The 25,916-nt window shown below is 43.1% G+C and overlaps 1 protein-coding gene across 1 annotated transcript in view; it reads right to left on the reverse strand.

Annotated features, from left to right (window-relative positions):
• Positions 1–3,678: 3,678 nt before the first annotated feature.
• Positions 3,679–25,916, reverse strand: part of LOC102422817 (carcinoembryonic antigen-related cell adhesion molecule 1-like) — a 47,599-nt gene continuing 25,361 nt past the window's right edge. Inside the window, exons 3-4 of the mRNA XM_006100493.1 lie at positions 12,666–12,911; positions 3,679–3,806 (exon numbers count right to left, since the gene is read on the reverse strand). Coding sequence (XP_006100555.1) covers positions 3,679–3,806; positions 12,666–12,911 — 374 coding nt within the window. The remainder of the gene's footprint in view (positions 3,807–12,665; positions 12,912–25,916) is intronic.

The raw sequence follows: 25,916 nt of genomic DNA on the forward strand, positions 1-25,916 counted from the left end.
TTGTTAAGCCTCTTGTAATACCTCATAGAGAATGACATGCACATTCTTACGGTTTGGTTCTATTCTAAGGCAATAGAACAACAGCCATTGACCAGCTTCTAGGCCTCAGGAGAGACAGAGAGTCTGGACATGGGCTGTAAGGTGACCCAGTAGCCAGAACTGCTATTCATGATCTGGGTTCTATCATAGCCACCAACAGAAGGTTAGGTGGGGAGAGAAGCATCCATCACATCTAGAAGTGACAAAACCAGGATTAGATGAGAACAGGTGGCCAAGACCATGGGCACCTACCAATCAAGCCCTGTGACTGTCACAGAGCTATCACCTGTGGAATCATAGGAAGTTCACTTTGACTGGTCAAGAAAGAAGGAAAAGGCTCCACTCACTCCAGTTTATCCTGGCCCTCAATTCCTCCTCCCCCAACACACAGTCAGCTACTCCATTGCCTGTCCCTAGTCTCCTAGTCAGACTTACTCACTGACTCACAAATGCCCTGGGACACGGCTAACTTCTTGACTTAACTGAGCCACATCTAGGGATATGAGAATTAAATTTGCCCTTTCATGGCTCTCCCAGGTCATGTGGAAACTGCTGCCTCTTGGCAATGCTTTGAGATCCAGCTACACATGTCTCTACTGGGCCAAAACTGGACACCTCAGGCCCTCAATTTTGTCTTCAACTCCAAGCCTACCCTGCATTCCCCACCTTACCCCATTTCCATGCAACCCTTTTTCTAGGCTGACTACCCTGCACTACAACTCCCTTCCTGATACAAACCCCGAACTCCCAGGAATCATCGTCTATGTTCATAATGTCCCTATTCTACAATTCCTCATTTCTCTTCAGACTCCTAGTCACCAACTGGATGCTCATCTCCTTCTCCCCCTTGCCCCTATCACATGTCCTCTACCAGCCTGGTGCTCCCTCTTGTCCCAATGTCAGGGCATTATACGAAGTCTTCAACTACCTTGTCATTTCCTTTACCCTGTGTCTCACCCTTCATGCCCATCCAAGTCTAGGGGAATGGGACTCCCCCATCTTTCGCTACACCAGCTCCAGTGGTTTCTCCCTCAATAGCTAAGTCGGCCTCTCACTCATAATTCTAAACTTCATTCTGAGTCCCACCAAAGCTCTATTCCATGGCACCCTAGGTCCCTTTGAACACATAATGCGTAACATCCAAATATTCCCAGGCTTTATAATTTCTCATCCTTACACTGAGAAGACACCATCCCTCCATGTCCCCCCATCATACCCACCTTTTCTTAACCACAATCTTGCTCTGGCCAGGTCTCCAAGGATTTCAGCTAAATACCACAGAGGCCACATGGAGCAGAAAAGGAAGTAGAACCAGAAGAGAGATTTATTTCTGATTTCCCAGGTTCTGGTTATGGACTCTTTAAGAATAGGAATATGGAGTTTGTGAAATCAACAAAGAATGAGGACAGTGATGTCTGCCCTGTGCTCCAGGTCACAGAGGGCCCAAAATAAGTTCATTACTGCAGGCCTGAGCGTGACTGACATGACAAAGATCCTGCATATTTACTGGATTTCTTAAGTTTTATGACATAATATTTTTAAAATCTCTGTGACTTTTCTCTTGAAAGTGCAGTTAAAATGCATGTGGAATGAGAACTCTTAATGGTTAGGCTGCTGTGCAGGTGCACTCAGATTCTGGGACAAAGGCCACTCCAAGGCAACCTGGGGCCACGGAATGATCTGGGGAGTCAGGTCATCTGTTTTGGAGGGTAAGTCAGAGGTGAGGGAGGCAAGTTAGAAACATTTATTTGGAGGATTATAGCCAGATAAGGAAATATTGGAAAATTTGAAAATAAGGTAAGATGAGCAAGATGACAGGATCAGCTAATTACAGGTAGGTGATCTCAAAAGAAAACATGCATTGGGCAAATTGAAAGAGTCAAGAAACATTTTATTGAAGACTGACCATGCAATAGGACAGTGAGACTGAGCTCAACACCTTCAAAATAAAAGGCTGGGGAGATTTTAAGAATGGCAGCAGGAATCATAGGCATCTGTGTTTGCTAGTTGGCTTTACACAAAAGAAAAGTAAAACTTCTCATGAAATCCTGACAGGAGGTCCTTTCACCTCTTGGCTATTAATGTCCTCACCCAAGTTAGGCTGCTCCCCTCCCTCAGCGACTGGGACACAGGGACACCACGAGGATTACATTTCAAAAGAGTGGGCCCAGGCTCTTGAGACAAATATTCTATGGGACATAACACTGGCAAGAAGTTTTTAAGGAGACTTATGTATATTTCAAAAGGGCAGAGAAAAAATCAGCAATTGCAAATTGCGATTACATTTCTGAAGAAAATGCTCTAAAAGAATGGAAGTCAGAGGCCTGCAGTCAGGAAGAACCCATCTAAACATAAGTGACTCTGAGGCAACATGAAGGCCCCTTTGGTCATAACAAATCTGCTTTCTGCACAGTGGAGGGAAACACCATTAAATATCTTTCAGACAAGATCCAGTTTGCATCTTCATCAGTTCCTGCAATTTATAAGCAGGTGAAAAATAGCTGAGAGTCCCTGAACAGAGCCAGGATCTGATCTCCCAGAAGGCTGTGCATTGGAGTTTTCCATGGAGACATTACATTTCCCTCTATAGTCACCTTCCCTTTGATCAAACGAAATCTCCAAGGAAGAAGAGTATTTGAGATCCTACAAAATGGCTGATGTCCCTCAATTTGGCTGATTAGTGATCTAAGTGCAGAGGAATGACATTCACACATAGTTTGCTCTGTTGCACATGTTTCTATGAAACCTAAGATGAGAGTTCTAACAGCCTCTTGAGGCTAGGAAGCCTCACCTTTACACTTCACCTGCAGTCTCTCTCTCTTTGGGAGATGCCCTCTTCCCCATGAGATTTCAAAATACCCCTCAGGAGAAACTTAGCTCCATAAAAGTGAAGTAATTTCTAATTCTCAGGATATCAGGGTGAACTAGGACATTTGAGCCAAAGCCTTGGTTGTATTACCAGCATTTCTAATTATATCCTATTAACAAGGAAGACAGTATCCTACTGAACTTATGGAAATCGATCCACTGCCACAAAAATAAAAGGTATTTAAGAGTGCTTTAGAAATATTGGGGAGAAGTAAAACAGGGAGGAAAGATCAGTGTTGATACCCACATGGGAGTCCTTCTGTACATTCTTGCTGTACAAAACAGTGTCCAGGTACCCTACACAGGACCCATTGGAGAAAGGACAGAGCTTGGATGCCTGGAAGCTTATCACATGCTCCCACTGGTCATCACATGACCACTGCGCTTTATGGGAGGGACTCGATGTCATCTTCACTGTGGAGATGGTGCAAATGGGACCAACCAGAGGTGAGATCAGGTGTGGAATATTAGCTTCAGTCAACAGTAACCTCAATGCCAGCTCTCATTTTTGAGCATTTTTTGACTCAGTTCAAGTCTTCTACGGACTTTCCACATTCACAACAAATATATTTAAAGGGTGAAAAAAATTTATTCAGGGTTTAATAACATAGAGGAGGAAAGCAGGGTCACTAATATTTTACATGCAGCTCAACAGCTTCACTTTCAGGAGAACTGATGGGGTTGGACACTTCACACTGGTAGTTCCCAGCATCCTCCCTCCTGACAGGGTCTATGGTGAGAGTTCTGTTGCTCCAGGACAGCTTCATGCTCTTACAGACCCATGTTATTGAAGAACCACTGGGTGAGGATCACAGTTGAGTAGCAGTTCAGGACCACAGTATTCTCATGTCCTGTGACTGTGATGTTGCTCTCTAGTAGGGTGGGCACTCTTGTGAGCTCTGTGAAAAGACCAAGGACTGATTGAGAGTGGGCTTGGCACTTGGGGTCCTGCTACATTCTGAGACATCTCAGCCACTCATAGTCCCCAGTGAGCTCTGTGAGGTCACCAGGGGATGGTACTGACCTCTGCAGAAGGACAATTGTCTTTTTTCAGGTGACAATGTGTAAGGAGAGCGCTGCACTTCTTCTTTAACCCCACATAACCCCAGGGTGACGGCTGACCTATTCCCCAGACATCTCTGTAATATCAGGATAGGGAACACCTTCCCAGCTGATGTTTCCTATAACCTCATCATCAGTTAGTATTTTCCTCTCATGAGCTTTTATTAATTCTTTCTGTCATTAACTTCAAAAAAGATGAGGTCCCACTCTTTATGTAAAATTCCATGTATGTTGTGGAAGGCAGGCTACCACCTCTGTCCATCTCTGGGGCAAGGAAACTTTATAGAAAGTGAAAAGGCATTTAACTCTTTTTAAATAATTCATTAGGCAATAATGATGGCCCAACACAGTCTTCATGATCTTGGAAGTTCCAGCTAAATGACTTTTCAGTCTAAAAGGACTTTATTTCCTGGCCTGCAAATTGAATATCATGCCATAATAAGTCTCTAGAGAGAAGTGGTTATAGTTTTAAAAAAAGACATGAACTGTAAGAATAGAAGGAAACTATTCAATAAGATAAATGCTACACATGAAAGCCCACAGCTAACCCAACATTCCATGGAGAAACTTGGACAATGTTACTAACATCATGAACAAGACAAGAATGTTGTTTTTCTTTTTTCAAAAATATATTTTATTGATTTCTTAAAGTGAGTAAGGGGGAGGGATAGAGAGTTAGAAACATAGATGAGAGAGAAACATTGATCAGCTGCCTTCTGCACACCCCCTACTGGGGATGTTCCCGCAGCCCAGGTACATGCCCTGGCCCGGAATTGAACCTGGGACCCTTCAGTCCGCAGGCCAATGCTCGATAGAGCCAAACTGGTTAGCGTGTGGATGCTGTTTTTCCTACTTATTCACAATAGTAGTTTAAGAACTGGCTGGAAAAGTCAGGCATGATAATAAAATAAGAGGTATCCAAATTAGAAAGGTAGAAGAAAAATAATATTTTAAAAAAGACAACAAAATCAGATATAGAAAAACCTAAAAATTTCACCACACATACACACGCACACCATAAAGTTTTTAAGACCTGATAAAAAAGGCAAAGTTGTTGGAGACAATATCAACACTCAGTATCATTTCCATTTTTTTAACAAAAATGAACAATGCCAAAATAAGATTAAGAGAACAGTTCCATTTAAAAGAGCATCAAAGAGACTAGAATACTTAGAATTAAGTTAATTAATAAGATGAAGATACATACACTGAAAACTACCAAATGTCTCTGAAAGAAAGTAAAGGTGAAACAAAATACCTTGAAAAATATCCATGTTCATGGGTTGGAAGACCCCCAAATATCTTCTTATTTGATATGATCTTTATCTAATTCTCTATGCCTTTTTTCAAAAATAGGAAAATCCACTTTAAAATTCATAACGAATTACAATGAAGCCACAAATTGTTTTGATAACCATAGAAAAAAAGAACGAAATTGGACGTCTTACACTGACTAATTTCAAATTTTACTACAAAGCTGAAGTAACCAAACTATGATGACATTAGCATAAAGACTTCTATTTGTCAAAAGACAAAATCAAATGGTTTTGACAAAGGAGCCAAGACTGTTCAATGGAGAAAGGACAGTCTTTTAAACAAATCGTGTTGAACAGCAGCATCCACTTGCAAAAAAATGGAGTGGACCATTGCTTATACCACTAACAACAATTAAGTTAAAATGGGATTGAATCCTAAATGTGAAACCTAAAACTATAAAACTCATTAAAGAAATTATAGAGGCAAACATCATGACATTAAATTTGAAATGATTCAATATATGACTCTAAGAATACAGGTAAAAAAAGAAAAATAGATAAATTGGATAGTATCAAAATGAAAAACTTCTGTTCATCAAAGGACACCATCAACAAAGTGAAAAGTTACCTATGAAATGGTAGAAAATACTTTGAAATCATATATAAGATAAGGGGTTAATATCTAGTATATTCAAAGAATTCCCCCCACTCAACAACAAAATCAAATAACTTGATTAAAAATAGTTAAAACACTTGTACACTTATTTCTTCAAAGATGACATACAAATGGCCAGCATGGTTATCCTATATAATAAAGAGCTAATATGCTAATTAGACCTGATGGCAGAATGACCTTCCAGAATCACCAGGGGGGCAGGGGATGAAGGTGCAAGGCAGCTGGCTGAGGCAGCCCAGGCCGTGAGGGCCAAGCCCCTTGCACAAATTTTGTGAATTGGGCCTCTAATGAATTGATATCCAACATCACTGATCCTTAGAGAAATCTAATCCAAACAGCAATGAGATATCTTTGTATACACATTAGGATGGTCACTATTGGAAACATAGAAAATAACCTGTGTTGGCACAAAATGGAAAAATTGGAGCCAGGCTCACTGTGGATGAAAATGCAAAATGGTGCAACTACTATAGAAAACATTTTGGAGGCAGATAATAAATAGACTTACCATGTATCATGTGGTCCAGCAATCTCACTTCTACTTTTATATCCAAAGGAATGCAAAGCAGGACTTTGAAGAGATATTTACACATCCATTTTCATTGCAGAATTATTCACAATAGCCAAGAGGTGGAAGCAACTCTACTTTTAATAGACAGTAACATAAAAAATGTAGCACATACATATACAATGGTACCTTATTCAGCCTTATAAAAATGGTAATTCTGTATAGTATGCTCCAAAACAAGCCAGCCAAAAGAAGACACAAAAGTGTGTTCCACTTATATGTATCTCAAGTATTCAAATTTACAGAAACAAAGAATGTTGGTCACTGAGAGCAAGAGAGGCAGCAAGGATAATGCCAAGATTTCCTGGAAGGATAGATTTGACCTTGACTGAGAAGAAGAGGATTTGGGGAGGATCTGGTTTGGAGGTGGGGAGAATAAAGATCTTTGTTTTGCACACGTTACAATAGAGGTGCCCAATTATGTCTACGAAAGATATCCCAGATATGGTTAACTCATTTTCTCCTAAACCCATTGGGAAACACACACACACACACACACACACACACACACACACACACACAAACAAAAACAGAAACAAAAAAAAACAACAACTCAGAAGCTGGAGATAGCAAGAATATCTGACAACAGAATAGATGTGTGAGTTCTGGAGAAGGGAAGCGGTTTTGTGCGGTGTGGGTTTTGACTCTCCCACACTCAGGGCCATGGAGCTGGTGGGTCCTGGACTGTGGCTATGGAGGCTGCAGAGGGACTGTTACTCAAGACCAATGCAGCATGTCCATTTCCCAGTGTTTTCATCCAGGAAGTAACAGCAACACTTTAGCAAATCAAGTCACCAGTCCTGCCCTTAGAGATCATTCGGGAAACTGCAACTTTAGTCTGCTTCCCAACACATAAAAATTAAATTAAACAAGTAATATTTTCTTGAAAAGGAAGGCAGACCACTTATGGTCTGGTTAATGAACTGAACATAGTAATTTTTGTCTCTTTCATTTTATATTATTTTATTTTATTTCTATCACCATTTATTTTAATTTTATCCTCCTGGGCTTCAAGGACAAATCTTAATCAGTTTGTAAGACCCAGAGAAGGTAAATTGTTTTGAGGTGACCCTCTACAACCCAAGGAGATTTTACTCCCTCTGCAGGTGGAACATGAAATAGTTATTCCATGTCTGATATTCACACTGTAAGCAAAGCCAGGTCCCAGCTCTCTCCTGTTGGATGTTCTGTCTTTTATTTGTGACAACACTGAATGTTGCCTGATAAGCCCTGTGTCTCTCTGTGTGTTCTGTTAAAAATTATCACAGGAAGGTTCTGGTTTCTTTGGGCCATACTGAGGATATCTGCCCCAAACAATGAGAGCTCCCCTGGATGGAAGCAAAGTTCGTTAAATGACATTCTTTGAGCTTATTTATTAATTTTTTTACTTTGTGGCATTATCTACTGCAAGGTCTTTCCTCCTTGAAGATGAAACTCAGCTGATTTCATTTTCAGCACCAATTCTCTCTCTCTCTCTCTCTCTCTCTCTCTCTCTCTCTCTCTCTCTCCAGTCTCTCCAGTATTTTTTTGAAGACCAATATTTAGTGTAGGCTTATTGTGTCTGTTTAATGCAAATCACATTTGAGCCAACTACCTGAGATTTCTTTAAATTTGAATCTCCAGAGAACATCATAGACAGAGAACCTTCCTTCTGTGAGCTACAGAGGTGGGCGTGGGATGATCCTGCTCATTAGACACTTGTAATGCCATAAATAGAGTAGAAAAAGCCAAATACTTCTTTACATCCCTTCACAGCTTCTCCAGGTTTCCTTGCTGCTGTACTGCTCTCTGGTGGTCACATTACAGAATTTTCCGAACCAATGGTCAGGTCTGGGGGCAGGACTATGAAAAGTCACATGAAAGTTCTGGGCTCTAGTTCAAATTAAGAATTTCAGGATTACAAAAGCAGACTATTAAAACTACCACAGGCCCTTCTAAGTGGCTGTACAAATTACCAGCCCATGAAGCGGCCCTGGATTCCAGGGCAAATGTATGTGTTCATTCTCCAAGTTAATTCAAGGCCAAACTCAAGTCATAAAAATGGCGAGATCTAAAAGCTCTCCTGCTAAAGGTGAACAACACTGCAAGTTTCAAAATGCCTCAGTAAGACACTTGTGCTCCAAAGGGTGGAAGTGATGCCTGCTAACGTTGATGCTCTAACACAATGACATCAGTGATGACAGTGACACCAGAGACAGGGTCAACTCTTTTGATCAGCAGTTTAAGGAAAGCATGAGCTATAGGGACATCCACATCTGTGACTATTCAGGAATCTGCCACATCTATGTCTCCACTAATCTGGGCCATGCTGGACGTACCCTCCAGAGAAAAGGACAAGTTGCTAATTGATGTTAGAAGAATGAAAGGTGCTTTGTGAAACATCTGGTGAGACCTAATAAAATAATTATTCCTAGGCAGACTCCTTGTGAAATAGGCCGTATCTTCTACAGCAATAAAAAAACAGCTCCCGCCCTAACTGGTTTGGCTCAGTGGATAGAGCGTCAGCCTACGGACTCAAGGGTCCCAGGTTCGATTCTGGTCAAGGGCATGTACCTTGCTTGCGGGCACATCCCCAGTAGGGAGTGTGCAGGAGGCAGCTGATCGATGTTTCTCTTTCATCAATGTTTCTAACTCTCTGTCCCTCTCCCTTCCTCTCTGTAAAAAATCAATAAAATATATTAAAAAAAAACAGCTCCCAACAAGCTTCTAGCCCTGAGGAGAGATGGAGAGTCTGAACGTGGTCTATAATTTTACCAGGAAGGCAGAACTTCTCATCATAACCTGGGTTCTACCACACCCACCAACATAAGTTCAGGTGAGGAGAGAAGCATCCATCACAGATGCAAGTGACACAACCTGGATTAGACAAGGACAGGTAGGTATCTATCCCTCCATCCCTGTGACCTACCACAGAGCTCTTACCTGTGGAATCACAGAAAGTTACTGTCACTAGTCAACAAAGAAGGAAAATGATCCAACATTCCAAGTTCATGCCAGCCCTCAATTACTCCTCCCCCAACACAAACATACCCTTAGCCTTTTCCTTGCCTGTCCCCAGGCTCCTATTTAGACTTACTCACTGACACACAAATCCCCTGGGACATGGCTAACGTGTTTACTCAGCTGAGGCATGTCTTGGTGTATAGGGGTGAGATTGGCCTTTCATGGCTCTCCCAGCCTGTGGAAAAACTGCTTTGAGGGCCAAATGCACACATCTCTCCTGGGTTTGAACTGGAGGCTGGACAACTCTGGCCCTCAATATGGTCCTCACCCTCAAGCCTGCCCTGCATTCCCCACTTTCCCTAGGCTCCATGCCAACCCCTGTTCTAGTCTGACTACACTGGACTTCTACTAATTTCCTGGCTCAAATACCACATTACCTAGGCTCATCTTCTGCATTTATGGTGTCCCCATCCCTCCTCACTATTCAGAGTCCTAACTCCCTACAAGATGCTCATCTGATTTTCCTTCTTGTTTTTCTTATTTTATGTCTACTTTGTAACTCTTGCCAGCCAGTATATTTGGTGCTCCTTCTTGTCCCAAATGTCAGGACACTAATATGAATCTTCAAGAATCTTCTTCTTTCCCCCAACCTGTGTCTCACCCCTTTCGCCTGTCGAAGTTTGGGAGAACGGCACTCCCACTTCACTACACCAGCTCCAGTGGCTTCTCCCTCAACAGGTAGAAGGTAGCCCCTCACTCATATCACTGAGCCTCATCCAGAGCCCTCCCTAAAAGAGCCGACCTGCAGGGCACCATTAGGCCTCCTTGACCTCATATAATGCCTAACATCACCAAACCCACAGGCTTTACAATTTGTCATCCTGGCTCTGAACAGATCCTATCTCTCAACAGCTCCCCTCTAAGCCCACTTCTGCTTACCCACAATCCACCTCTGGCTAGCTCTCAAAGGAGTATAACTAAATATCCCAGAGGCCACAAAGTACAGGAAAGATTTATTTCCATTTCCCAGATTCGGGATGAGGATTCTCTAAGAACCGGCAGCTGGCAATTGTGAAAACAATGAAGAAAACATAGTATGAGAACACCTGTCTGGCATGAGCTCCAGGTCATGGGGGACAGAAAACAGCACCTTTAAGTGACAGCCTGTGGGTGGCTCACATGTCAGGGACCTGCACGTTTACTAGAGTTTGTAAGGTTTAAGAAAGAATATTTGTTAAAATCTCTGTGATCTAGTTCCTTGAAGGTGCAGTGAAAATGAATGTGAACACTGTAGATGGCTTGGTCCCTGTGGACATGTGCCCTTTCAGGCCTGCATGTCTTCTCAGATTCTGGGGCAAAGGCCATCCCGAGGCAACCTGGAGCCTCAGAAGCATCTAAGAAGTCACATCAGATGCTGTTTGGATGCCAAGTCAGAAGGAAGGCAGGAAAACTGGAGACTTATGTGGAGGATTTTAGCCTGATAAGGAAAGAAATTGGAAGATTTGAAAATAAGGTAAGGATCGACAATGTGAGCAAAATGACAGGATCAGCTAGTTATAGGTAGATGATGACAAACTAAAACAGGTATCCAACACATTTAAAGAGGCAAGGAAGACATTCTTCAGAACCATGCAATAGGGCAGTGAGATGAAACTCAACACCCCTGAAAGAAAAGGCTGGGGAGATTTTAAGAAGAAGAAGGAATTATAGGCATCTGAGTTTGCTAATGGGCTTTACAGAAAGGAAATGTAAGCCATCTCCTCAAGTCCTTGCAGGAGGTGTTTTCACATCTTGGTTGTAAATGTGCCCCTCAAGTTAGGCTCCTACTCTCCCTCAGAGTCTGGGACACAGGGACACCAGGAGGATTACATTTCAAACGGATGGGGCCAGGTCCTTGAGACAGTTATTCTCTGGGTCATAACACTGGCAAGAAGCTTTTGAGGAGACTTACGTATATTTCAAAAGTGCAGAAAAAGAATGTGCAATTACTACTTACATTTATAAAAGAAATTGTCTTAAGATGGAAGACAAAGGCATGTTTTCAGGAAGAAACTGTGTAAAGGTTAGTGACTCTGAGGGAACTGTAAGGCCTCTAGTTCTGAACAAAACTGCTTTCTGCACAGTGGAGGGAAACAAAACTATATCTCTTTCAGCCAAGACCCAGTTGACATCTTTATCATTTCCAGCAATTTATAAAGAAGTGTAATTTCCCAGCAATGTATAAACAGATGTAAAGTAGCGGAGAGATCCTGAACACAGCCAGGATCTGATCTCCCAGAATGCTGCGATTCTAGAGTTCTCCATGGAGACATTACATTGCTCTCTACAGTCACCTTCGTTTTGACCACAGGACACCTCCAAGGAAGAAGAGTATTCTCCATCCTACAACGTGGCTGTTGTCACTGGATTTGGCCTGATTAGTGACCTAAGTGCAGAGGAACTGACATTTACCACATAGTTTGCTCTGATGCAGGTTTTTCTATGAAACCGAAGATGGGAGTTCTAACAGCCTCTTGAGGTTAGGAAGCCTCAACCTCTAGCGTTGAGTAATGCCCTCATCTCCAAGAGATTCCAAATAACCCCGCAGGTCAAGTTTAGCTCCATGAAAGGTGAGGTCATTTCTAATTCTGTGGGCATCAGTCTGAACTAGGACATTTGAGCAAAAGCCTTGGTTGTATTACTAATGTTTCCAATTATGCCCTATTCACAAGAAAGACAGAGTCCTATTGAGTTTATGCAAATAAATCTATAGCCATATACATAAAAATACTCAAAAAACTTAAGAAATTTTTTGAAATAAGTCAAACAGGGAGAAAAAAAAAGATCAATGTTGTTACCCACATGGGCGTCCTCCTGTCCATTCCCATTGCCAGCAACAGTGGCTGCTCATCCACTACATGTCCCCCTGGAGAAGGGACAGAGCTTGGATTTATGCAAACTCATCACCTACACCCAGGGTAATCACACAGCCACTGAGATTTTCTTGAAAGACTCGGCTTCACCTCCACTGTGGAGATGGTACAACTTAGACCACACAGAGGTGGAATCTGGTATAGACTCTCATCTTAAGTCAACAATAATGACAATGTCAGTTCTCTTTTTTGAGCATTTATTGACTCAATGCAACTCTTCTAAGGACTTTCCACTCTCACAACAAATCTATTTAAAGGGCACGAAAGATTATTCAGAGTTTAGTAACAAAGAGGAGAGGAGGAGGGTCACTAATATTTTACAACCAGCTCAACTGGCTCACTTTCAGCGGAACTGATGGGGTTGGACACTTCACACTGGTAATTCCCAGCATCCTCCCTCCTGATGGGGTCTATGGTGAGGATTCTGTCGTTCCAGGACAGCTTCATCCGCTCCGTCAGCCACAGAGTCATGCCATTGAAGAACCACTGGATGGAGACTGCATTTGTGCCACAGATCAGGACCACGGAATCCTTATGCTCCATGACTGTGGTGTTGCTGGCTAGGAGGGTGGGCGCTCTCAATCGCTCTGTGGAGAAATAGAGAGCATGGCTAATTGAGAGTGGACTTGGGTGCTGGGACATGCTAGCTCCTCAGACATCTGAGCCACTCAGAGTCCACTGTGAGCTCTGTAAGGTCACCAGAGGATGGTTCTGATCTCCACGTAAGGACAATTGTCTTTTTTAAGGGGACAATGTGTAGGGAAATGGTTGCACCTCTTCTCTGAACCCAGATCACAACTGACCTGTTCCCATTGACATATTTGTAGTATCAACACAGGGAACCCTTTCCCAGCCCACGTGTCCTATAACCTCATTGTAAGGTGGTGTTGTCCTCTCATGAGCTTCTACTGACACTTTCCTACAAGTTCTTTTGACTTAAAAATTCCATGTATGTTGGGAAAGGCAATCATAACACTACTGGGGCCAAGAGGACTTTACAGAAAGTAAATGGGCATTCAATTATGGTTAAATTACTCATTAGGCAATAAAGATGGCCAACCCAGTCTTCATGACCTTGGAACTGGATAAGTTCCATCTATAGGATTCCTCAGTCTGAACAGGACTTTATTTCCAGGCCTGCTGATTGCATATAATGATAAAATAAATCTCTAAAGAGAAGTGGTTATGATTTTAACAAAAGACAGAAACTGTAGGAATAGGAAGAAATTACTTAATATGGTAAAGACCACACATGAGAGACCACAGCTAGCACATTACTTCACGGAGAACCTCTGAAAACAGTACTAAGATCATGCATAAGACAAAGATGCTGTTTTTCCCCTAATTGAACTAGTTAGAAAAATCAGGCAAGTAGATGAGATAAGAGATATCCAATTTAGAGAGGAATAAGAAAATATCATTTTAAAAAATACAACAGAATCTTATTATAGAACACCCTGAAGATTTCACCACATATATATACCTATAACAACTATTACAACTAACAAAAAGATGAAGTCACCAGAGACAAAATCAACACTCAGCATCATTTCAATTATTTAAACCAAAACGAACAATCCTCAAATAAAATAAAGAAAACAGTTCCATTTACAGTAGCATCAAAAAGACTAGATACTTAGGTTTAAACATAATAAGGTGGTAGATGAATACACTGAAAACTACCAAACATTTCTGAAAGTAAAGAAGAAAAAAATAACTGGAAAGACATCCATGTTCATTGATTCCAAGACCACCAACTATCTACATATTTGAAGCAGTCCCTATCAAAATCATAATTACATTTTTTCAGAAATAAAAAAAAAATCCATTCCAGAATTTATGTGGAATTTCAATGGATCCCAAATATTTGCAACAAACTTAAAAAGAATGAATAGAAATTGGAGGTCTCACAGTTACTAATTTCAAATCTTACTACAAAGGGAAAGTAACCAAAATAATTACACTGGCATAAAGACTTCTATTTGTCAAAAGACACAATCAAATGGTTTTGATAAAGGAGCCAAGACTGTTCAATGGAGAAAGGACAGTCTTTTTAACCAATGCCGTTGAACAACAATATCTACATGCAAACAAATAAAGAGGAGCATTGCTTATACCATACACAACAATTAAATCAAAATGGATTGAATCTTAAAGCTAAGAACTAAAATTATAAAACACTTAGAAGAAAACATAGGGGTAAGCAGTATGGCATTGGATTTGGCAGTGATTTCTTCAATATGAAATTAGATACTCAGTCAAGAAAAGATTAGATAATTTAGATTTTTGTCAAAATGGAAAACTTCTGTTCATCCAAGGACACAATCAACAGAGTGAAAGGTGATCTGTGGAATGGTAGAAAATCCTTTGCAAATCATTAATAAGATGAGGGGTTAATATCCAGAATATATAAAGATCTCCTAAAACTCAACAACTGCAACACCAAATAAGCTGATCTAAAACGGGACAAACCTTATGAATACACATTTCTCCAGAGAAGATATACAAATGGTCAATAAGCCCAGGAAAAGATGCTCAACATCACTATCATTAGAAAAATATAAATCAAATTCTCAAAGTTGATGCTTGTGATATTAAGTGTGGGTAACTCCACTGAGCAGGTAACAGGAGAACACTGCCCTGTGTGACACTTGAGTCCTCCAAGCCTTCTTCAATCAGAGTTGGCACCTCTCACCTCTCAGCCAACTTAAAGGAATAAAGCAGGTCTATGTATCACAAGACAAATTCCTGGGGCTCTGAGCCCTCAGAGAACCTAAACCCTCTATGTCTGGGGTTTAAGACCCTCTATGGCACAGCCTTTCTCAGGACCCAAGACTGTTCAATGGAGAAAGGACAGTCTTTTCAACAAATGAAGGGAACCATTCAATAGATTAGCAGGCTTTGGTTGTGGAAAAACAGAGAACCGAGAGTTAGAGACACCCCCTCTCCCCTAATCCTCCCACATATCTAGTTCTTAACTGACAAGCTGACTGCAATTTTTTCTAGCTGCACAGACCTTCATTCCCCAGCCGAGGTGTGTTTCTAAGAGGCACCATTTCCCAGGACATCTTAGACTCTAAGACTTAGAGACTCAGATTGGAGCAGAAATAAATTAGGGGATCAGGATCAACCCTGTTGTCAGCTGACTGCTCAGACCTCAGGGCCAATAGCTGGGTCAGGTTTTCCAAAGTGAGTGTGACTGACATGAGCCAGTGAGCCAATAAATGATAGAGCAGAGTCCAAGGAATGACCTAGAAAAAAGTGAAGGGACAGCAGGGTCTGATTTTGGCAGCAGAACCATATGCTTTGCCCTTGGTCATTAAAGTCATTCTCCCTCTGCTGAGGGCAGGTGAGGCTTGTCCAGATGCAGAAGGGGTGATTAATGGCAAGAGGGGAGCATGGATTGCTGACTTTCTGACCCTTGTGGACCATTTGTGTTTGGTGGGTATGAGATAGAAATTTGGAAGGATCTTACAATTCCCCCATATGCAAAAATTATTATTAATCCCCCAGGGCCTAAGAACAAAAGCAAGAAGGACTATTTCTCTAGAGAACAGCAAATTGTTTGAGACATGGGTCTCAACCCCTGGAGTGACAGGGAGCCTTTCCCATGTGGCCAGAATTCCAAGGACTCTGCATCCAGGTTTCAAACTCTGAAGATGTTTTACCTCATTCCTTCCTTCAGTAGCCATTTATTTCTTCCTAATTCATCAAAACAACCTAGCAGTACATCTTGATCCCTTAGCTGGTTACAAGTGTAAAATGGGGAGCGAGCAGGCAAAGTCTTTTCCTTTATATCCAGTGGGAGTGACACCAACCCATCAGGAAACAAATCTGTGGTTTCACCTTAAGTGCTGGGAGGAGTGTATCAGACCTGAGGGGAAGGTCTGGGTGTTCCCAGCACTGACTGATTGTTACTGCAGGTAATTTGGTTCTAGAGTACAAATAAATTAATTCTCCATTTGGTCTTATTTTCTAGACCACAGTCTCTCTCTTTGAACTGGGATGCCTAAGGGAAGATGTACCAATATTTGCTTTAGGGATCCCTCTGGGATGGAGGAGAGGTAATGGCTTCAGACAGACATTGAGTCACTCTAATGGTCTGTGTGGCTCTGCTTTAGTGACTATATCTTCCTGTGCCTTCGTTCCTCTCAATGCAGTATGATGAAAATTTGACTGCCAGGGTGTCAGTGTATTCACAATAAAATATTCACAGTATCTGACTAAACATTGGCACAGGAGAGCTGCTCAAATGAGGGACATCTATTATTGATCAACTCCAAGAGAATCTCCTGGGCTTATCCCTGGTGGATAAGGAGCTGCCAGGAGCATCTTTCCTCCTTTTTGTTCCCTGTGATTCTGAACTTTCTCTGGATTCTCCTAAATGTTTCAGTGTAGATCACAAATGGCCTGGCGACCTTGTCCATCTATGCTAGCCACAAACAGTCTCGGGTGCAGCACCACCACTTTCCAGATGTGGCTCATGGGGCTGAGCTCTGGCTTCTGAGCAGCTCAAAAGCCTTGTGACTCAGACAACTGGGAAACCATTGCGACCACTCAGCCATTCCCAGGAAGTTAACCCAAACCTGACACAGGATCCCCAGGGTCCCTGGAGTCAGAAACCCTGGGGCAGGGGTCTGGGCGGGGCTGCCAAAGCTGAGCTTCTTTATGAGGATTGCAGGGGGCTCCCCAAAATGGGCCCTGGCAGAGTCCTGCAGGGTCTTTCTCAGGGTCATGGTCATGGGGAGGGGCCGAGGGAACTGGACTGAGCCGGTCTCTCTCTGCTTAGCAACTCCCATCAGGCTGGCCCTTCTCTCTGGAGAATGTCTGCAGGGCTAGATTTCTGAAAGGGAACTCTGATCTTAGAAAGGTTTTCTCCACTGTGTGTGTCCTGCATTAAATGCCCAAACCCAACCTGAGAGATGATGCAGCGGGGGATTAAGGCAGAGTCCAGGGCTGTCAGTCCTATGTATTCCCCCATCAACACCCAGAGGTCAGAGAGCAATCACTCACCGTATACATTGAGCCCTCCAAATCCTATTTCTTTTTTATGCTCTGGAAGGAATACTACTATGGTGTAGACTCCTGTGTCCTCCAGGGTGACCCTCTTTATCACCAAGAATCCATCAAAGTTTATATACTCTCGACCGCTGTGTGCAGGCCCTGTTCTATGTCCTGGGAACAATCCAAGACCTGCAATTTTATGTTTGAAGTTTGCCCCTTCCCCCCTGTACCACATGTAGCCTTGAGCATTGGGAGGCATATTGCAGATACGTAGAGTCACATCCTGTCCTTCGGTTGACACAATAGAGAGTTGGGAAGTGGTGGGCAGGCTCCAGAAATTTAAGAGTGAAACTAGGAGGGAAGAGAGAAATTGATCAATATTTGGATATATATGTTGGGATGGAAAGATGAGGCCCTGGATTCAACAGGTCTCTTCATCTCAGCCTTGGTGTGTGTGTGTGTGTGTGTGTGTGTGTGTGTGTGTGTGTGAGTGTGTGTGTGAGTGTGGTCAAGGTCAACAGCATGACCACCAATAATTCAGCACCTGTGAACCTGTTACTTTTTGTTTTTCTCAGTCTCTTTTCCAGGTGTTTGTTCAGCTCACCCACTCACTGCCCTCAGACCCCTGCTGATAATTACGGGTTTCCATGGGAGGCCCCTTCATGGAACACTTCCCTAAATACTCTCTGTTAATCACATTCTGACCTGTCTCTGCTCTGTTGTTCTTTTTATAACACTTGTGGGTACCTGGCATCACATGTAGATATTTTCTTATCTCTCCCCACCCACAGAACATGAGCTCCATGGGGACAGGGGTTTGTCAGATCTTGCATCCCCAGTACCTGCAACAGGCTGCAAATACCTGTGGGTGAATGAATGTTCCCAGAGTCCTGCAGCTCTTGGGGTGTATTTCTCCTTGGCTGGTGGTAAGGATAATATTTAGCACCCCTGATTAATTTTTTTTCTGGTACCACCTGACATAAATTTTTATTATTATGGTCAGTTTTCAAAATTCAATACTCAGTGATGAATAACTTAGGAATTAACAGCAACTGAAGTTTCCCTGCCCCACTCCACTTCCAGATCATGAGATTTCCCAGTTACCTGTTACCCATCTCCCTTACCCATCCTACTCTGCCCCCTGAGCTCTCCCCTCAGGTCCACACAGAAGCCCTCCCTCCAATCTCAGAGCGTTGTTCTCCCCAGGAGACCCCAGCAAGTCCCCGTGTTTCCTCCTTCAGTCCACCCCCAGGGATTGTTCCTTCCGTACCAGCCAACAGGAGCGAATTCCAGCTGACAGGTCCTCTACAGATAGGGGCTGAGAGTGAATCCATGGTGTCTGCTGCCTGCACTGTCCCTCCCTCTGCGAGAAGAGCTTGGATTCCAGGAAAACTCAATGGCACTGCTGTACAAACTGTTGGGATCTGCTGTCCCTCTTCACTGTGCACTGGGCCTCCTTCTGGTGCAAGATCACTTACCTGCTCACTTGGACCAGGGCGGAGTTTGTGCCTAGGACCCACCTACTCCTCCCCTCAGTGTTGCCACCCTTTCCCCCTCCTTCCAGCTTACCATCCCTCTAAATGTTCCTTCCCTAGGAGCTGCTGAGGTATCTGAACACACACACACACTCACATGCTCTGTTTGGAAAAACACCAGCCAGGTGCATCCAGGTCATGGGCATTCCCCATGGTTCCCAGTCAGGTGCACAGTAGCCTCCCCCACAGCCCAATCTCTTTCACATTTGACTTTTCCCTTCAGAGCAGGAGTTCTGGGGCCACCATAGGAACTCTTCTCACAGGGCTGTCACCACCACTGTGCATTGGATCACCTGTGAATCTTTGTAAAGATTGCGATGCTCAGGTGACACCATAGATGCTGCTTCAGCAGCTGTCCAGCTAATGTGGATGCCCAACCAGAATGAGATCTGGTGATGTGGTGATGGGACACCCCTCCTCCTCTCCTGTGCACAGGGAGGGTCTCCACATCCTGTTAAAATGCAGATTCTGACTCTGCAAGTGTGCAGTGGACCAGAGACTCTGAATCTGATGAGGTCTCAGGGAAGGTGCGTCTTACTGGCCTATAGAGCCCACTTACAACAGCAAGGCTGATGGGGCCACATGTCCCCTGAGAGGATGACCCTCTCATCCCAGCATTGGCCTCTGCTGTGTCGTGGACTTGGGTATGTCAGCACCACACAGAGAGCCCCACAGGCCTCAAATTGGGGATTATTTCTGTTTGTGACACAGAAACCCAGCTGGGCACCAGGTCTGCCACGTGTTCTCAGATGTGCTGGGAAGGTTAGATTTCCTCCCAGCAGGAATGCCACAGAGGTAACTGAGGGTGAGAAGGGGTCAAGCTGGGTGAAGACTGCAGAGGGGACCCTTCCTCTATCTCAGGTTGTCACCAGCCTGGCCTTTGCTTTCAGGCATAGAGACCGAGGACAAGGAGTCTCAGAAGACCCTGCAGTTCTTGGGAGTGAAGAGGAAGGTGCCCTGAATGTCCTGGGAAGAGAGGACTGTGTTGGGAGCTCAGGTGGCTGTGGGCTCCCTGGTTTTCAGGGGTAGTTTCTGGGAGACCCTCCCTCTCTGTTGGCTCAGCCTGCTCTGTTGCTCCCTGACCTTGGGCCTGTGTCTGTCCTCTGCCTGGGGGAGTTTCCTTTCATTACCCCACCTTGTTCATGGGTGCTGACAGGCATGGGACAGAGAGCAGCAAATAGAGCCCTAAGAAAGCAGGTGCTCTTGGGCCTGTTAAAGTAAGAAACTTCCCAACGTGTGAAGATATTCATGAGTTTATTTGAACCAAGCTTACATGATATGCCTGGAACAAGATATCAAATCCTGAGCTTGGCAGTTGTGAAACTTATTTTATACATTATTATAATTAAAAAAAGAAGATGGAAAAATTTTATGAAATCCATTAGGAAGGGAAGAAATCTCTAGAATTGATAAATAGCAAAATAGAGAAACACTTTTTTTTGTTTTTTTTTTACTTTGGTGGTTCCAGGATAATTAACATTTACAGCACATAGAGAGGTTGTGCAAGCAACCAGGTAACCTAAGAAGTATGTTGTCTCATATGCTGGTCCCAGAGTCTGTGCCTTCAAATCGTCTTGCAAAAGAACAACTACTCTGAAGTATCAAAGGTATGTTATCCAAGATGCATAAGAACAGGGAACAGGGCTCACTTAACGTAAAGTCTAACCTTTGCTAACGAAGCTGTAGGCCTGGGACATGACTCTCTGCCATCACCTGCCCTGTTAGGAATTTGTGATCAGACCATCCTGTGCAGTTATTTTTGGTCACTGAGCTCCTCAGGACTGCCATGTGACCCACTGGGCTTGTCAGAGTTATTTTACAGCCCATTTTTGTTGTTGTTGTTGTTTTATTCACAATCCCTAGAAGTAGCAGGTGGGATACAGCAGGCATGAGGGCAGATGCCAAAAGCATCTGTGGGAGCAGGGGATGGAAATCAGGCTCCTTCTCCAGTTCCTTAGGCAGAGCCAGGTTCATGTGTGAATTCACTGTGTTGTCTGTGTGTCTAAATGTCGGCCCCTGGAGACCTGCAGCCAATGTAAGGTGCTGCACCAGGGATGCAGACCAGAGAATGAGAGCTGACCCTGAAACCTGGGCAGAGGAGGACTCTGGCCTTCAAGCTTAAAGGCCAGTCAGTCGGGGTCCAGGCACTGTGGGTCCAAGGCCACCTGACTCCAACCCAGAGCAGGGTGAGGCCATTAACAGGACAGGATCTGGGGCTGCTTCCATCTCAAATGGGCTGAGGGTCTAGAGGATTATGAGTCCAGTGTCATGAGAACTGTCCCTCTGGTCGATGTGCTGTTTCAGGAGGAACTCTCTGTCCCAAAGGTTTCAATTAATGAACCTGGTGATGTCCCTTCTGATGCTTTAATAGAGTGTGCCAAACTGGAGGGCTGATCCCCCAAATGCCCTTTGTGTCTCCATTATCCTTTGGGGTTTTTCATACAAATCACCTTTATCCCTGTCCATCCTCTGCTGTAGTCCTCCCCACAGGGCCAAGGTTCTGAAGCAGCTCCACTTGGAGTGTCAACCACAGGAGCTGTGTGTCCCTTTGTTAGGGGAGGGGAGGTCCCTGTGGGACCCTCTGTCCTCTGAGATGGAAGCAACCCCAGATCCTGGGTTCTTCTGTACCATCTTGTTTCGTAAGTTCCCCTTGCTCCCCAGGACATCATGGGTGGGTGAGATGTTGAGGGACTACAAGCAGGTGTCCCACAGAGCAGGCACCTTGGGTTTGGTAGTCATCCCAGGATTCCTTTGAGGTCAGTGTGAGCTCTCTTTCCCCCTGGTAGTACCTCTACCTGGGGTGACAGATCCAGAGTGCCTGCCAGATCAGGGCTCTGTGAGAAGACAAAGAACACAGGCTGCTGTCCAGGCCCCAGGAATATGAGAAATCACTCACAAGGTGGAAATGGGGAGGTCTGTGATTTTCTGGGAATGAAGGAAGGTCTGACTTTTCACTTTTAGTTGGTCCTATCTCCCACCCCCCTTATTGTGTGAGGGGGAAAAAACCCATCCCTGATCATTCCGACACACTTGTGGCCTCCTCCCATGCTAAAACCAATGTCTTCGTGCCGATAATGAACATAGTTTGACCACTAGTGTCACACAGGGTGATAGGCTTCCATTGGGTGGTTTCTCTCACCCATTTAATGAGTGTTTACTGAGCATCTGTGATGTGTCAGACTTGGGATGTACCCTGGGACCTGAGAGGATAGGACATAGGTGGGACCTGTGCTCATGGAGTTTACCTTGTAACAAAGACAGGCTCTCAGAGAAATCACACCACTAAGGAGTTAATTATAATCCAGAGAAGGACCATGAAGAAAGAGTTGTATGTACTTGAGTCTCAGATTGTCTGGGGATCACAGAGAGCATTTCTGAGAAAGTGACCTCTTGCTGAGACCTGAAGTATGAGGGGCCATTCACACTTTGGACAGAGGTCTTGGGGAAGAGCTGACTTCAGAGGACTGGACTTTGGTGGGCAGATGCGTGGCTGGATGGAGGAGCTTTCAATGTCCAGTGTGGGCAGTGTGAAGAGTGAGAAGGAATGTGGACTGAGTAATGCTGGTGAGGTTGGACCCTGCTGGGCTGTGGGTGCTGCTGAGTTGGGGCCAGCGGACACCTGAGGAGGCCACAGGCTGTGGAATAGCTCACCCCCATTTGATGGACAAGCTGAAATATGTGTAAGAAAAAAGTCACGTTATAGTTTTGAATTTCTATTCACCTTATACTTTAACCAATATTTCATATGTGTAGAGTAAAATTTTAACATATTTATTGCCTTTTAGTTGGTATGAAATAACCTTACCATATTGAAAGTATACAATTTATTAAGATTTGCTAAATGCATGCTCCAGAAAAGTTGTTACAATGAAGAAAATGAACATGTTCTTCACTCTTAAAGCCTCCTCTGGCCCTCTTATAGTCTCCTCACACTGTCTCTCTTCCACTCCTTCCAACTCTTATCTGCTTTCAGTCATTATAGATGAGTTTTAATTTTCTGCAGTTTTCATAATTTGAACCATATAATATCTAATTTTGGGTGAATGTTGGCTTCTAGAATCAATGGCATCATCTTGAAATAGTTCTTTCCTTTTTAATCCCTCAGTTCTATTCCATTGTAGGATACACCAAACTTCTTTAACCATTTTCCTATTCATGGACATTTGTGTTGATTCCATTTTGGACTATTACAAGTAAACCAGGCATTAACATTTGTGCAGCAAGGTCTTTAGCACACAGAAATAGGTGCATGTAAAACCAATGCAGGGACAGAAAAATCGAAGTCAGGGAGTTGACACAGGAAGTCTGGTTTCAAGGTACCACTGCCACAGCCCCACCCAGAGGCAAAGAAACACCTACTTCTTCACATAAAGCTCTGTCTTCAGAGCCCACCCACCAGGAGCAGGAATCACAGCCCCTTCTCCCTCCCAGAGTCCAAACTACACACATGTGCATCTCAGAGGCTGAAACTAATTCTCACCTGTCTTCCCAGTCATTAGAAGTGGGAAAGGTGGTATTTAACCTTTCAGCCCCTCTGATATAGGAGGAAATATAGAAAGGGGTGGAGCATAGATGTCAAGTGCCAATAGACAATACATGGCATGGTTGAGTCCACTTCCAGGCTGTGTGACTCTGGGCAAGTGCTCCCACCTCAAAAAAGCCTCAGTTTCCTCATGTGATTTCATAGAAAGATATTTCCTGGTTCTTAGAATAGAGCAGTTTAAATTCTTGAAATTTCCTGATTGATATGGATAATAAGAGTGTTTTTTTTCCTGATGAGGCAACACTTGACAGGCTTCTGGATAGTTCCAGGGTATGGACTGGTTGCCATAAAGGCCAAATCTTGATAAGAAGCCTGGAATTTTCAGTTGCCAATGTAAGAAACATTAAACCTGTAGAGAATTTTTGAGTTTGAGTCAAACTGACAACAATTTCTTGAAGCAAAATCTCAACGAAAAGTGGCAGTTTTGCACCTTATGTTATACATTACAATCAAAGCAGGAGGCATAAGGAGTTAAATAAAATCCATTGGTGATAGTTGGGAGAAAGCAAAATAGGGAAATCTGTGATATTGGATAAAAAGTAAAACAAATGGACACATACTTATTTTATACTGGTTGATAGAGGATAGTTAGCAGTTAACAATTAACATGATGACAACAGCAATTTGCTGTTCTGTCGCTTCTCCTCTGTACAGTAATGATATTTGGGGACAAGGCTGTAAGAACCCAATGGTGTATATTAAAATTACCATTTGAAAACTTCATAGACCAGGAAGACAGTAAGATTATCATAAGTAAATTTCCTGTGCCTCAGCTGCAGTTATAGAGGATCATGTTTTTATAGCTACTTCAGCTTCATTTGAATTAATATGGTTAGTAGTCTTTGTTGGGTTAGGTTGTAAGCATATCTCCATAATTATTTTCTGGCATTTCTACATAAAATTTCTCAATATTCCTTTTCCACTAACCTCTACCGCTTCCCTTGTTTTCAGTTTGCTTTTACTCTTTCAGAAATAATTAACTTGTTAGGTCAAACTACTTATTTTAACTTCTCTTATAAACACCCAGTCCATAAATCAAAATAAAAAGCTTTTGCACAGCAAAGGAAACCATCAACAAATAACAAGAAGACCCACTACATGGGAGAACATATTTACCAATCATATCACCGGTAAGGGTTTAATCTCCAACATTTACAGGGAACTCATGAAACTTAACAATAGGAAGATAAACAATCCAATCAAAAAATGGGCAACGGACCGAGATAGACACTTTTCAAAAGAGGACATACAGAAGGCCGAAAGACATGTGAAAACGTGCTCAAAGTCACTAATTATACGAGAGATTCAAATCAAAACGACAATGCGGTATCATCTCACACCTGTCAGAATGGCTATCATCAACAAATCAACAAACAGCAAGTGTTGGAGAGGATGCGGAGAAAAACGAACCCTTCTGCACTGCTGATGGGAATGCAGACTGGTGCAGCCACTGTGGAGAACAGTATGGAGCTTCCTCAAAAAACTAAGAATGGAACTCCCATTTGTCCCAGTGATCCCACTTCTAGGAATATATCCCAAGAAATGAGAAACACCAATCAGAAAGGATATATGCACCCCTATGTTCATAGCAGCACAATTCACCATAGATAAGATTTGGAAACAGGCTAAGTGTCCATCAGCAGATAAGTGGATTAGAAAACCGTGGTACATCTACACAATGGAATACTATGCTGTGGTAAAAATGAAAGAACTCTTGCCTTTTGCAAGAGCATGGATGGAACTGGAGAGCATTATGCTAAGTGAAATAAGCCAGTCAGAGAAAGATAAGTACCACATGATATCACTCATTTGTGGATTATAGAGAACAACATAGACTGATGAACTGGGACAGATCCAAAGACAGAGAAACAGTGATCAGACTATCAATCCCCAGAGGGAAAGTAGGGGAGGGAGGGGCTAAGGGGAAGAGATCAACCAAAGGACTTGTATGCATGCATATAAGCCAAACCAATGGACTTGGACAACAGGGGGAATAGGGGGGATAAGGACATATTTATAATACCTTAACTAATAAAGAATTTAAAAAAAATAAAAACACCCAGTCCAACTGGCATGGCTCAGTGGTTGAGCATCAACCTATGAACCAAGAGATCACAGTTCAAATCCCAATCAGGGTAGTTGCCTAGGTTGTGGGCTCGACCCCCAGTTTAGGGTGTGCAAGGGGTAGCCAATCAATGATTCTCTCTCATCATTGGTGTTTCTATCTCTCTCTCCCTTTCCCTTCCTCTCTGAAATCAATAAAAATATTTTTAAAGAACACTCCCAGATCCCTTTCCTTCCATTTGCAATAGCATTCTCGTTACGTTTCAAAATGTTATCAGAAATAAAAGCCAGGCCCTTAGCGAATTTGCTTAAGACCAGCTGGTAGTGTGCATGTACTTTACTTCATGCAGGTAAGATTTCAGAATATGAGCCCCCGTGATTTTGAGACTACATTTATTAAGGCTGGGAGAAGTGAAACAAGGAAGGGCCTGGGATACAAGAAGCAG

This window comes from Myotis lucifugus, unplaced genomic scaffold (assembly GCF_000147115.1).
Source record: "Myotis lucifugus unplaced genomic scaffold, Myoluc2.0 scaffold_314, whole genome shotgun sequence".
Classification (NCBI taxonomy): domain Eukaryota; kingdom Metazoa; phylum Chordata; class Mammalia; order Chiroptera; family Vespertilionidae; genus Myotis; species Myotis lucifugus.